This window comes from Uloborus diversus, chromosome 6, assembly GCF_026930045.1.
Source record: "Uloborus diversus isolate 005 chromosome 6, Udiv.v.3.1, whole genome shotgun sequence".
NCBI classification, from domain to species: Eukaryota; Metazoa; Arthropoda; class Arachnida; order Araneae; family Uloboridae; genus Uloborus; species Uloborus diversus.
The window spans coordinates 130,864,976-130,881,001 of NC_072736.1; the positions used below are offsets into that span (position 1 = coordinate 130,864,976).

At 30.9% G+C, this 16,026-nt stretch overlaps 1 protein-coding gene across 1 annotated transcript; it reads right to left on the reverse strand.

Annotated features, from left to right (window-relative positions):
* Positions 1-3,937: 3,937 nt before the first annotated feature.
* LOC129224610 (ankyrin-3-like) lies at positions 3,938-12,798 on the reverse strand. The gene is made up of 3 exons (XM_054859095.1): positions 12,622-12,798; positions 6,691-8,187; positions 3,938-4,273 (listed from the first exon to the last, which is right to left on the reverse strand). The coding sequence occupies exons 1-3, from the start codon at positions 12,790-12,792 to the stop codon at positions 3,938-3,940; spliced, it is 2,004 nt and encodes a 667-aa protein (XP_054715070.1). The 5' UTR covers positions 12,793-12,798.
* Positions 12,799-16,026: the final 3,228 nt, after the last annotated feature.

A 16,026-nucleotide genomic window follows, 5' to 3' on the forward strand; every position in this document is an offset into this window, starting at 1 on the left:
ACACAAATATTCAAAATTTCTGTATCAAAATAACTTCACAGTTAAAAGGTTAACATTATAAATTTGTATGATGCTTACTTGTCAGAAGTAACAATAAGCATGCATTTTATTACTATTAATTACAAATTTTAATATTAAATTTTGCATTTTTCAAAAGTAAAATTTAACCTTTTGTGTTCAAAACAATTAAACATAACAAGAGAAGAAAAGCACATTTTGTTTTCTTAATATGTCAAAGAAGTGTGACTTAGATGAAAAGATATGTTTAAAAGCATTAAGGATGCATTTATAACAGTATCTGTACAGTTAACTAGTTATTACAAGCACATGATAATATTTACTTAGTGTTTCTGGTAACTGGAACATTGATGGTGAGGTTAACTCATAATCTTGATACAGATATTTGCAGATAAAAGTATTCAGGTTGGTTAATACTGACCAACTTGCACTTTTCTTCATAATATAACGTATTGCATTTTTTTTTTCTAATCAGTATCTCAAACAAAATTAAATTTTATTGCTTTCGTTATAAATAGTAAATTTAACCTTAAAAAATATTATCATTATCAGAAAACTTAGAAATTATGCATTTTTCATACAAACAACAGGAAAACAAATATCAATTGCAAAGGAAACAAAAGATTACTGTTATTTTAAGTGGTAGAGTTCACTTAAGACCTCGTAGTAACTACAACCAAGGGCACCCATATGTGAAATTTTAAGGGGGCGGGCTCAGATATTTTCCCCATGGTTTAGCGGGATACTTTCCCCATAGAAACTGATTTCAGTACAGATTCAAGTTATTAAAATTTGACATTTTTAATAACTTATTCATTAATTGCTGGAGAAGACAATTTTACATTTTTGCAAGGAAAAAAGTACTAAAAGCAAGGAAGTTCTAATTTCAAGGGGGGGGGGGCTTGAGCCCCCCCCCCCATATGGGCATCCTTGACTACAACACAAATTGAAATAACAAACTTCTTAGCATTTTATCTGAATTTTTTAGATAAAAATGCATAAAACTTAATAGATAAAAACTTAATTTAAAAAATGTAATGCATTTAACATTGGTAAGTGTTAAAGTACAAATTACAAGAAAAGTAGCAACAAGCATGTGAAACTGTACTTTTCTAATTACTTACTTGCAGACAGTGAAACCCCACTCAATCATTTATCTACGTTGACCATTTCTATGGTCCTTGATTTCTATGGCTCAAAAAACAATAACATTCTAAAACAGGGGTTTCCAACAAGTTAACGTTTGAGGGCTGCAGATGAAACCAAATTTTCAATGGTTGGTGATAGCCATAACGAAATATTTTTCTGGAGTGAGAGGAGGGCTACTGGAGCACTGTAATAAAGAAAATGAAAAAGAGAAATTTTGCCAAAAGTATATCGTCGCCTCAGAGCAACAGTAAGACATCTAATCCCAGGAATAACAGTAAGATATCCTACTGTAACTTTGAGGGCGACAATATTAAATGTTCAGAGGAAGAACTGAGGTTTTCGACATGCAAGTACCAAAAATGATGCCCACCTCAAGCTCTGGCATAGAGAGTCTCAACTATTTCATTCATAAAACACATTCAAATCTTGGCAGCATATCTTACAGTTCTTAAAATGCAGAAATCACTAATAAACAGCATTTGGTAATGATTGGGAATTCCTGAAAATCTATTTTTCTTGGATGAGAACTTGAAATCTAAGGCTGCAAATTATTTTTCCAATGGGCTCAGTGGGCGGCCAGTTGGAAACCCCTGTTGTTGAAGCATAGAATAATAATAATGATGGCATTGAGGCTGAGCTTACACCCATGGCAAATCTGAAGCAATTGAAACAAAATGTTTAATGAATGAAAAAACCTAACATAAAATTATTGATTTTGAAAATAAACATCAGAATTTTCAACATACTTGATCTATTTGTTTTTCAGTTTGGTGAGTAAAAAATAAGCATTTATGACTACATACTTTTTACATTGAGTGTGTAATGCATACATTTCTTTTTCCTGTTTTGAATTAAACCTCCATTAACCCCTTTTTTCCATGCATCTCTTAGTCTGGTGTTAATCACATTTATCTAAGTTCGATAATTTTTGCTTTATTTAACAATCTGTATTTTTATTTAGAGCTAAAATAACCAATGTCACCAGCAATTTAAGATTGTGTAACATGAGACAATAATCTTTAGAAGTGTTTGAAATTTGCTGGGTTTCGGTGTGAAAATTAAAAGTGAAAAAATTAAGAAACTTCATCACCACCACTCTCAAAACTGATATTTTTGTTGTGTTTCTAAAATGTATGTATGCTTAATTCTTAAAAAAAAAGGCATGACGTGAAAACATTTGAGGACCACTGATGAAGAATGCTCCTGCTTGTATTAAACCATTTGGAAAACTAAATGGAAGTAGCATAGTTAGAATTTCTATGAAGCATAAATGTCAAGTAGCTGAAAACATAATGCAAGTTTCAAAGAATGAAGGAAGAAAAAAATTAAAGACTAGTAAAACGCAAAGTAATTTTGATAATTTTAACAATGGCCATAAATATTTTTAGAAAACAATTTCAATGAGACCTTTTTTCTTACTTTTCCATTACTAAACAGAAATAGAAAAATGAACATTGCCAAATAGAAGTTTTAAATGAAATTCGGGATTCAGTTATAAATTAAAAACATGAAATGAAATAAATTAGTTTTGCCCAGCAAGAAGTAAATTTAGAGAACAATGTTTTGGAAATGATTTTACTTAACCTATTTGATATAGGGGAGGGCGGGAGAGAAATAAATAATTTAAAATAAATAAGCAAAGCATTCTTATGAATTAAACTATTAGTTAAATTCAGCTGATAAAAAAGCTCACATGTTATGTTATAAACAAGCTAAATATACATTGTAAAACAATCTTAATATCATTGAAAACAGTTTATATTTTTTATAAAGCTCAAACTTCCTTTTTAAAAAAAAATCTATGATAAATTAATGAAAACAATGCTTGATGGTGTGATATATAACAATTTTCAAAAACAAGGTAGTTGAACAACTTGCTTCAAATACTTCAATTAAGCAAAGAAACAAGTTCGAAACATCATAGTATAAATAGTTCTTTTTTGAGCGAAGTACTTAACCAAAGAATTGTAGCCATTCTACATCTTCTCATCACTTGGAGGGAAAAAACAAGCATTTAAGAAAATAACAATGCATAAAGATATTGAAAAGAGAGCAAAATATCATGTTTACCAGGTTCAGCTGATGAAAAAGCTAACACGTTAAACAAGCTACATATAAATAGTAAAACAATCTTAACATCATTGAAAACAGTTTATATTTTTTATAAAGCTCATATTTCCTTTAAATAAGCCCTATGATAAATTATGAAAACAATGCTTGATGGTGTGATACATAACAATTTTCAAAAACAAGGTAATTGAACAAAATACTTCAAGTACTTCAGTTAAGCAAAGAAACAAGTTTGAAACATCATAGTATGATTAGCTCATTTTTTGAGTGAAGTACTTAATGTAAGAATTGTAGTCATTCTGCATCTTCTCATCACTTGGGGGGGGGGGGGGGGAACAAGCAAAGTTCAATTTCGCAAATAAACAAGTTCGAAGCATCATAGCATCATTATCTCATTTTTTGAGCGAAGTACCTAATCTAAGAATCATAGTCATTCTACATCTTCTCATCACTTGGAGGGAATAAAACCAGCATTTAAGAAAATAACGCATAAAGATACTAAAAAGAGAGCAAAATATCATGTTTACCGGGTTCAAAGAGTGAAATTTGGAATTTCATTCAGTCCAATTCTAAATAAATTGACAACACATGAAAACTATAAATTATTTCCACAGAAGAACAACACCACAACCATACACTATAGAGATATTTAAATTTCTCAGTTAAGCTCGGTAATTTCAGTTGTATGTGTCACTTATCTTTAGGGATTCCAGTCTAACATATATTCTTTTAAAGCAGGAGGCAAAGGCAATTTGTTTATATTAGGAGCTACCCTGTTTTCCATAGCGTTGTAGATTGCAACGCGAGTCATTTGTTTCAGAGTCCTGGGATGCGTTCGCATGTATTTCAGAAGGCTTGCAACATCACTTCCCATTGGTATTAAAGTAGTCTGGGTATTTAAAATTTTGAAGCATTTATATAATTCTTTGTGGTTCATAGAATAATAATATAGCCATATTAATTTCGTGAAACTTTTTTCTTTGTCGTTTAAAAGTTCTTCTTTCCTAATTATGAACATGATATAATGATACAGCACCTGAAAAGAAAAATGAACAGTTATGAGAAAGTATACATCTTTTACTAATTGGACAATAAATATTTAATCTGTAACAGAGGAGGTGCAACAGTAGGACATAACAGGAGACATGAGGTCTCAGTGATTGCTCTACCAGGGTTCATACTCTATTTGTATAAAAAAAGTTCCATGACTTTTCCACGACTTCAATAGAAATTTTCATGACCTTGTTACATGAAGAGAATAGCACTATTTAATATCAAACTTGCCAATTTTTTTGGAAATGAGCATTAGCAAGACTTCTGCATGAATGCACCTACCTCATTGAAACACTTACTTGTAATGGAAAAAATATCAGTGTACACTTGAAAAAATAAACTATTTTTATTTGTCTTCATCATATAAAATTAAGCAAAGTAAAAATGCACTGAATAGAATTTAATGATGCTTAAATGTCTAATCTTTTTTTTTATAAACAGGCAGAATGATAACGAATGCACAAAGGTTGAATGAGTCACCACTAAGTTACAATAAATTTACTTCAAAAGTTTCCTTTTAGTGTCAACAGTACATTTAATCATCCACAACTTGACAGTATTTTGGTTCTTAAAAGTAAAGCCACATAGTTTAGTTCTTTGTTTCTAAACCAGATATTTGTATATAAAAAAAAACATTCAGTAGAGACTAAATCTTCTGATTCAAAATTAATTGTTTTGTTTACTTATTTGCACATTTTTAAATGCATATAAATTATTAGGTTCAGAAATTACAGAGCCTAATGCTTGATTCCTGACATTGAACATTGTAGTGGGTCACATGGATTAGTTTTGCGGGCCACACGTTGGGCACTACTGTTTTAGAGTATTAGAATTCCCGCTTTTGTATATTCTATCACTTGGCTAAAGATCTTTTTTTCTAAAACCTTTAACAAATTAAGTTACATTCTGACAAATTTAATAATAAATGTCTTACAAGTGATGGAAACAAACTTGTATGCAATTGAATTGCGTTTTTTGAGTGGAATGGCAAAACTAAGAAAGTGTAAGGTTGCTACTACAGAATATAAAACATAAGAAGTGTTGAAAATAATAGTAAATTCAAAATGAGTAATGCTCAAGCAGTAAAATCACATCTCAAATAAAGGAGAGAGCAGCTGCAACAGAAGTGGATGCAATGAAATTTCAAAATTCAGATTTGATTTTGGGATCATTCAATTTTCCATTTTTAATAGCTTTATGAGCAATACTGTTTAAACTACTCAAGATTTCTAATGCTCTATTATTTACTGTTACTTTCGCTTTGTCCAGGTTATTTTTCCATGATTTGAAATAAATTTCTATGACTTTCAATGAAAATTTCAATTTTTCACGACTTTTCCAGGCCTGAAATTTGCTTATTTTTTTTCCATCACTTTCCAGGATTTCCATGACCCGTAAAAATGCTGTCTACTTTTTTTTTTTTTTTTTAAATTGTGTAATTAAGATCCCCTCTTGTTATTTCTCTTAGATGTTCCATAAAATTTTATTTGCAAGAATTTTTTTTTTTTAATTTTAAACCAAAATAAGTAATTTCCTGGGGAATTTTTGCTAAAGCCAAAGATTTTTTGAGAAAAATCATATGCTGCAGTAAATATTTTACTACAAATAATAAAAACAAATCAGATAAATGAATCCATCTCTCTCCGAGGACCAAACCTGGAGCCATCTGGACTACTGCTGAAAACTAACACTAAAGGGGAGGTGCAGTGGCGTAGCTAGACCCGACTTTCGGGGGGGGGGGGGGGGGGTTACTTCTTTTATATATATATATATATATATGTATATATATATATATATATATGTGTGTGTGTGTAATCGCTTGGAATTTTTTCCTTTTCTTCTTTTTTTCCTTTCTCTTCTCTCTTCTTTTTCTCTTTTTTTTTGAGACTAACTTTTCGGGGGGGGGGGGTTTGTCCCCAAAACCCCCCCCTTAGCTACGCCCCTGGGGAGGTGAGGTTTCACAGATTGGCATTGAAGAACGCCTTGAAATTTCAACCCGATGCACATGCCATAAGATACTGATGACAGAGAGTTCAACATGTTAACTTTTTATTTTAAGGTAAGAAGATTTCTAATTTATATGTAACTGGAAAAACTGTTGATCTATTTTTTTTTCCTGCTGAGCAAAATCACGTCGTAAATATTCACTTATACCATTATGTAGGTGAAAATAAAGTAATTTTGGCTTTAAGTTTTTAATTTTAAACATGAATGAAAGAAAAATGCAAAATACATTTGAACAGGTTAAACTGACAACATCACAATTTTATTACAATATAAACTAAATAAATAAATATTAATACATTACTTAAAATAAATATGTGTCAAAACATTCGTCATCAACAGAGGTCACTTTAACTATAACACTCTCAATGATGCAAGTATTAAACTCACACTTACCCAATTTGAAGGCTTCTTAATATAAACAGAACTTTGTGAATGATAAATCATAGGTTCCGTCGTACTGATGCTTGTATTAGGATTAGCTCCGTACTGAAGCAAAACAAGAGTCAAGTCATACACATAGTGCAAATCAGATGGTACACGAGCATTTTGTACCATATCCATTAGAGCCAAAAGAATATGCTGTGTTCGTTGAGAGAATGTAACATTTGGGTCGAGTCCATGCTGAAGTAAGATGACTAGTAATTGTCGAATAAAGGCGAATGCGTTATTTTTTTCAACCTCTCGATTTAATATGATATATTCACTGGCAGTGAAGACCAGAACATGCAACGGAGTTAAATTGCTCCGGGAGGAACAATTAGGATTAGCACCATATTTACAGAGTAAACGAACAGAATTCAGATAAAATACCTTCTTCGTATGTGTCAAATAATGTAAGGGATCTTTATTGATTAGTGGTACTAAACACACCATAAGAGGCACAGAACCATCCCTGCCAACACAGTTCGGATTGCCGCCATTTTGTAAAAGCATTTCTAAAAGTTCATAACGAAATTCCCAATCTCTTATGTGACGCAACACACATGCTAAAGCACTATTTCCTTGGTGATTTATGCTTGGACTAGCACCATTTTGAAGCAAATATCTAACCATATGAAGCATATCCCATTTATTCCAAGGTCTAGGCTCTGAATTATAACCATATCTAGATTCTTCTAAAGCATAACGTACAATCAGCGCATGTAATGGGGTATTTCCAAGAGTATCGGGTTCGTTAATCAAATCTCGACAGCCATGATCGAGCAGCATTTTGATGGTATTTAAAGTTTCTTCGGCCGACTTTCTTCCCGAAAGCAAAACAACATGCAACACTGTCATTTGCTGTGTTGCTGTACGCACTTGAACGTCAGCTCCACACTGAATGAGCAATCCGAGAAACTTTAAATCTTGTATTGCAGCTTGATGAATTGGATAATATTCATCATAACATTGATTGATTTCATCTGACCGCTCTGACACAAGGTATCTCACGCAATTCCATGCTCCTCTCTCACATGCAAGATGTAACAACGGACGCTTCTGCTGCCATGGCAACCAATTATCTTCCCCCTGAGCTAAAAGTAGTTCTAAGATTTCAGACTGATCACCATCAATGGCGTAGTATTCAGCAGATTGTAATCTATCAGGTGTTCTATTTTCCATGCCCATTCCAGGAACAACGTAAAATCTCAATTCGCAATTTTGATTATGTGGGCCAGGAAAGCACATTCTTGCTTCTAAATCAACTCGAGCTCCATGTTTCAACAATAATTCAACTATTTCTTCTGTTCCATGGAAAGCCGCAATGTGTAATGGCAAGCTACAAGCCCCACGATTAACATCACAGCCACGGTTTAATATCCATTTCACAAGCTCAACACAGTTGAAACCTATGGCTCTTTGAAGCAAATTGTATCCATCAGCACTGGCCACTGAAAGAATGTTTTCACCCTATAAATAAAAATAAAAAAAATTTTATATAAAAACCATTATTTGTTATTATATACATCATTCATACCAAAAATGAATCAAGATAAAAAGTTCATGCCTTTTAATATGTCAATGAAAATTAACAAAATATTAATAACATCAGAAATAGTGGATTAGTTTATAAGAAAACATCTTATATTTTGCAAATATTGGATTTTTTATACACTAAACCTTTTTGTAATAAATCATCTCTGACAGTCAATTCTGAGACTCATATATTAATATAATTTAACTTACTCTATTCAAAAACAAAATACACTTTTATAGTTTCATTATATATTCATGAATTTTATAATCATACATTCTTTTATTTATATTATGTACTTAGTACATTCAATTATGATTAATTCTCTATAACCTCAGGGTTCATACCCTTTAGGCAGAAAAAAAATTCAAGCACTTTTCAAGTACTTTTCAAGGTAAAAAATTTTGTTTTCAAGGCAATATCATAAATTTGTACTAAAAATATTGTATGCAGATTTCATTTACTACAAACACATAGAAATAAGGCAATAATACAAAAAAGTATAGGAAAACAAAATTGCTTTTTCTACAACGAGAGACGCTTTGATGAAAGATCTACTGCGTTGAAAGTTTTTCTGAAAATGTTTGAAAAGTTTGGTCATAAAGAGAAGCAGATACCAAGAGGTTTGATTTTGAGGTTTTTCAAAGGTTGCAGCAGTCAGAGGTTTGTATATTTTCTAGAATCAGCAAATTAATACTTTTAAAAAAAACCTTTCATAAGTGCTTTTAACTTTTATGGGAAGAAACTAAAATACCCATGTTCAATGGCATTGCCAGAGAGGAGTTTTTGAAGTCACTCCCCCCCCCCCCCCCCTGGTTTCAACATTTATTTCCAATATCTATACAGTGGTTTATTACAATATAAGGGCGGTTAGGACAAAAACACTACCCAGAAAGTTATTTCAGTTTGCACTATTAAGTTCTAAAAATATTAGGTTTGCAAATCATTTATAAGTATGCAAATCAATTATTCGTATGTATTTATTAGCTGTTCAGCCAATAAGGCATTTCAACTGTCCTCGAGTAAATTTAAAAATTACGAAGTAAGAAAAGTTTATTAAAGTCCACAGTCCAGTCTCTACACCTCAAAATATACAAAAGCAGCTTAAGCAGTGATAAATACTCTGAATGCAAACTTGAGCCTATTCAGCTTTCATTGATTAACTTGCAATAGACAATAAATGTGCAAGTTCAAATTTATAGAGCCATATTTCGAAATTGAAAAGGTCCACAATAAGTTGACATATATTATGACAAAAGTAGTTTTATTTTGGGAAAAAAATGGGTTATTGTTGAAATTTTAATTTAAATTTAGAAAGGCAATAATATTCAGGTGTAATTGTGATTTGTGAGTTCATAAAAAATTACCTGAAAGTTTCAAAGAGCAAAATGGGGCGAGGGGGGGGGGGAAATAATTTTTAAAACTAAGACCCCTATTACTTGAATATACATATGTACAACAATAACTTTTGCTATGCATACAATTCATAAAATATTTAATTAAGTCAAAATATTCTGCATAGAAATACAATGCCCAGTGCATGTTGATAACCAGCAACAGGTACTGGGCCTAGCTAGGCTGGTACTGGTCAATTTATTAGATCCAAATGAAGATGAATGACCCTCCTTAAGCTATCTACCCCTTTGCTAATTAAAGTCTCTTTCAGTAAGCTCCAAGTACCCACAACCTTAATAAAGTAGTAATTTTGAACATTTGAGGAAAAGGGGAAAATTGGAGATATAGGGAGGTAAAAGCATAAAAACGAACACTACTGGATTTCAAGTGAATAATCATATTACAACCACCCCTGATATACACCTTATTTATTTTAGCAGACATAAAAAATGATGTACTTATAAATAAAATTGTAGAAATCAACTTTATATTTAAAATACAAACTTTGAGTTAATTTGTTAGGTGCTCAGCTGCTGAAATTTAAATTTTTTTAAAAAAAATCTGTTATGACCAAAAATTAGGTAAAGATAATCATTTAAAATTGCAAAAATAAATAAGCAAATAATTAAACAAGACCAAGGTAATAAATTCTTTAACTCTTTAGTTATTAAAATAAAATAAGCTAATCTGATGTAGCAGTGTCAAAATAACTACTAATTGTCAAAAATATAAAATATTTACAAAATGCAAAAGGATTGAAATCTCAAACAAGGGAAGCAAATTTTCGCGAATTAAGTTTAATGTTGTCATGTTTCCCATAAAATAAACTTATATTTTACTGAAATTAAACATAAAATATGCTAATCTACGGTAGCAAATATGAAAATAACATCCGATTAGTGAATATATTTAAATATTTGCAAGATGCAAAAAGATTGAAATTTCAAACACGAGAAGCAATTTTTCGCAAAGTCAGAGTTTGTTCGACGTGGCATGTTTCCCATGAAATAAATTTGTTTTTTATTAAAATTAAACAAAAAATATACTAATCTAAGGTAGCATATGCGAAACTAACATTTGATTAGCCAAAATATTTAAATATTTGCAGGATGCAAAAAGATTGAAATTTCAAACACAAGAGCAATTTTCCGCAAAACCCGAGTATGTTCAATGTTGTCATGGTTTCCAAATTAATTTCTTTGTTAATTAATGAAATTAAAAAAAAAATAAACTAATCTAAGGTACTATATGTCAAAATATCTTTCGGTTGTAAAAAAATCAAAATATTTACAAGATGCAAAAGGATCGAAATCCCAAACACGGAAGCAATTTTTCGCGATGTTGCATACTGAGCACATGTTTAGAAAATTGCGGTGGTGAAATACTTTTTTAAAACTTCTAAGCACAATTCGTTGATTTTTGAGAGAATATAAGCACTAAGAAACTTTTTCAAGGTTTTAAAACTTTTTCAAGGTTTTCAAGCACTTGAAAATGAACTTTTTTTTTCAAGCACTTTTCAAGGTTTTTCAAGGGCGTACGAACCCTGAACCTGTATCAGAGGTGCCACTCAGTTGAACAGATTTGCAGAAGTTTTTGGAAAAACGAAGTTTTATAGCAAGAAATATCACTTTTGTAGTGGAGAAAACTAAGTTTTGTAGCAGAAAAAAAACTTCCATAGAAGAGAAAACTAAGTTTTGTAGGAAAAAAAAAAAAACTTTTGTAGCAGGGAAAATTAAAATTGATAACAGGGAAAATGAAATCGCATTCGTTTGCTGTTTTAAATACTTTTAAAACATTGAGAAAGAAAGTAGATTAAAAAAGTTACAAGAACTTATATTTGACCAGGAAAACATAGCTGCTTGACACAAAATCACAAATTAACACTAACTTTTTTTAGTTTGGGTTTCTCAATGACCATGTCACACTCCTCATTTTGTACTAATTTGGTTTAAAACTTATTAACGCAAGAGAAATGAAGTTACATATTTATTATTGGTATTTTCAGCATTTTTAATTAAAAATTTTAATGTACTGATAAAGGAAGTTTTTTTCCACTGTTTTTTCCTAGGGTGGAAGAAACCAGTCAACCACTGCAAGTGATAACAAATTTAAATCTACAAATCAAGAGGAGCAATCTTTGGGGTAACAAACAGGAAGGCAGAATTCCATGGTTCAATTACGGAATTATTAAAAACAGTATAACCCCACTTTAATGATTGTCTAGGGGCTGGAAAAGTTATTGTTAAATCAAGAATATTGCTAAATTAAACTGAGCATAGACAATCAAAGCAAGCAAATCTGAACCAGTGAAATCTTTCATTAAATTGAGGAAATCGTTGAATCCGGTATTGTTGAATCGAAGTTATATTGTAATAACATATGTTCAACAATACTTAAAAAATAACTAGCTATGTTGCTCGCTTTGCATGGTCTATCTCGAAAATAAAAATTTTGTTAAGTGATGTATGTCCAACAATCAGGCTTGAACAAAAAAAAACATAGAAATTTTGCGGCAGATTGTGGAAAAATAACCAAAATAGAAGCATTTTAAATCCGCAATTACAGGAAAAGCCTCAGAACAAAAGCCAGAATTTTATTTGTTCATATTTGAGAAAAAAAATGGCAACAGATCTTTCTTCTCAATAATTTTCTTCATGCTACAAATTTAAATAAAAGCATTGTTACGGAAAGTTGAGATGAAGTATTGAATAATTTAAATGGAGGAAAGCCTTTGAAAAATAGGGATTTTATGTTGAAATCTAAGTGTCATACAATTAATAGTTTTTAATTTATATCTTCGCTAATCATCATCGAAAGATGGTGTTAAATAGAAAAAAATAAAGACGGGAAAATTACGAATCTATCAATACCTGGTTCACTGGTCAGTTCACAGGCGTTCAGGAGAAGTAATTTGGACATACATACATATATACGCTCAGTTTTTAATTATATAAGATAATTTCTAAAATTCAAACCTTCGGTATGTTGCTAATGTAAGTTTCAATCGAACACCACTCTATGTGGGACATTTCTTTTTCTCTCATATCCTGAAGGAGAGCAAGTACTGTATTCCTAGTTGTCTCGGAAGTCCCGGAAGATAAAAGATGGCCACCTGTTTGAAAGAAGCTGCTGATCATAGACCCCATCCTTTGTAACACTCTAGGGGTGCAGCAGCCCTCTTCTTCTGAACTGTTCTCCAATGTTTATAGCTGAAGTTATCCTTTCAGCAAAATTAAGTTCAAAGTATAGGACACTGTAAGAGAGGGAAAAAATGTTTTAGTCTATATCAAGTACATTTCAGTGCTTTTGGTAAGAAAAATATGAGAATCAAAACAGTACCTTTTGCATTTTTAATTCTTTTTGGAAAAGTCGTGCAACTAGTTACATTATGAAGAATGCATTGTTCACTATCATAGAAAGATTCAAATACCATACTTATTTTGCTGAATTTTTAAAACTACCTGTATTGGGAAACAAACACATGTTTTAGTCAGTTATAATAAATAAATATATAACACATGCTATATTACATAACATAACATATTATTTATTAATTACATTAACTATATTAACGCTACCACATTTATTCAGATCAGAAAGGAACACTTTTGCTGCATGAATGAAATCTTTGGTACATTTCTATCAAGCATATGTTACATGGCACTTTTTTTTTGACAATTTTAATTCATTTATTGTTATTGCAATGCAAACTAAAAATTTCGTAGTTGTCATCATTCAACAACTTTAACTTCTAAGTGTTAGGATCACCATGAACTTGTAGAAGATATCATCAAATTGCTTTAAGCAATTTTTCTATTGTCGCCAAGGTAAAAAGTAAACAAGTTACCTTTAACGGAAAAAGTAACTTTTCTGAAAAAAATCATACTGTTTCAGTGATAAAAAAAAGAAAGTCTGATAATGCCTGACCTTAGTATAGATTTAAATCAGATGCATTTCATTCTTTGAAGCTTATTTTCTTCTTGGAAATTTTACTGCATTGTGTAAATTGAATATTTATAAATACTGGCAAGAAAATTTAAGTTTCAACTACACTTCAGTTCGGAGAAACTAACTAACAAGTAACAACATGCATAAAACACTAAACTCTAATATGATGAGAAGATATATTGGGGCAAAATATGTCGGATTTAAAAGTTCAAGCTGAATGGGTGGGGGTGGACTCAACATCAAAAGGAAACCCTTTGCCAGAAAAAAAAATCTTTTAATTTTATTTAGGGAGGGATTTTTGGTCCAATAGTTTGGTACGTTGGCTGACTTTTATGAAAAATGATAAATTTTATTTTTAAAACCAGATTGTCTTTTAATTTTTAGTCTGTCTTTTTGTGTACAGTAAAATTTTTCAACTGACGTTGATTAACCATACATCAAATGTATTTATGCTGAATAATGCATGAGATTGCTAAGTTTCTCCATGTAATAACTTATTAAATGTGCTGCAAATATAAAAAAGGGAAATTGAGAGTAAAACTTGTTTTGGGGGAGATTTTAAGCTTGAAAATTTTGGCTTTGACACGGGGGCATGTTAGACAGTAGTTCCAGTGTTAAATTTTCCATCTCATTAAAAAAAAAAAAGACAATTAAAAGGCACATTCATTTTTACCACAATTGATTGTGTTAAAGGTGAATATACCTGTCAGTTTGATTTTTCCCTATTAGTTTTATGACTTTTTTTCCCCTTCTTTTCAGATCTTAAGTTATATATAAAATTAAACTGCATGCAATTTACTTTAAAATCAGAGCTTGCACAACTCTACACTCAAAAGAACTTGAGTTAACAGTATCTTAAATAATACCGGAAAGTTTTTAAAAAATACATTTTAAAATTTACAATTATGATTGAAAGAGTTGCATAAAATGTCACAGAGTAAAAATTTGGAAAGTGACATGAAAACCTGAGGGTCATGTTGATGTTTTTTTTTTTTTTTTGGTTGATTTGACAACCAAAAGTGGTGAAGTTTTGAAGTGGCTCCTCAACTTGATTTTTTTTCCCCATTTTTGAAAAGTTCAATTCTTAAACTGATCAAGTAGGTTTCTTTTTTCAGTATTTTCTAAACACAATTTTATAATCAACTTTGAAGTTATAACGCTACTCTTTAATGCAGTAATAAAACAAAGCATTTAAAAACTTGTCTACAAAATATTGATAAAAATTATTAAATATAACAATTTCTGCACACATATAATTACAGCTAAAACTGTGTTGTATTATAAGTTGAAAGGCCAAAAATGAGATTCCACATACATTTTAAAACAAACTGAAATGAATTTAACATATTCAATATCAAATAAATAAAAATACATTTTCAAAATACTTCTTTCTTTTGGTAGAAATTGGCGAAAATTTTTTTTTCAAGAATGTGCTTAGAAGTTTAAAGTAAACAATCCTAAGTATGCAAAGTTATCTTTTACCTTTGGGAGAGTAAGTGAAATTTTATTAATCTTTCACATTTCACAGAGGAGCATCTTTAAAATGAAATTATTGCACCGCGAAATTAACATTTCTGGTGATGTTTTGTAAGTGCAATAACAATGACTTTCAGTTCGACATATTATCAGTGCAACTACAAAACATGATTTTAATTTCTAAGGGAAAGAAAGAATTAAGTCCCGACACTTCTGCAATATTTGGGGTAAAATACTTTCAGCAATTATTAGCTATAAGTATTGTATTAGTTCGTAAAATATTCTTGACTTAAAAGTCGTTTTGCTACTGATTTTTCCCCCCGAGATTTACGAACTGGTATGCATGATATTTATAATGTTTATCAAAACAAGCATAAAGCGAATATCCAAAGCACACATAACACAGCTGCTTCGAAAAAATAAAACTTTAAAATGGTTGCGTGATTAGCATCACTCAGAAAATTATATACTACCTACCCCACAAAAAGGAATATGCCATTGACATTTCTACTAGAAAATGCAAAAATACATACATGTAATTCAAATGAGAAGGTAAATTCCTACGAGGTATTGCTAAAATATGAAACAGTTTAGACCATGATAAATAGATACGAACCGTTTCAAAAGATGCAGCCATAAAGTTTTAAAGGATTTTAGAAACACTTTTTAATCCACTCCAATCCAATAACGAAATTAAAACAATAATACAGCAACAGTAGCAAGTTGCCAGAGTCTTTGCTCTGATAGGTTAAAGAGGAGATCATCCGATCGTAAAGTAGTGGGTGGTCATCTCCATGGTCCTAGGGTCATTGAAGTGATAGAATATGCAAAAGCATGCATATACTAAACTCATGATTTTTCGTATTTATTGCACATATTTTTCGGAAGACATCGTCAAGTTCTACTCCTGTGTTTCTTTAAAGAGGTTACCCCTGTTTCAATTGCTGAGGTAGAGT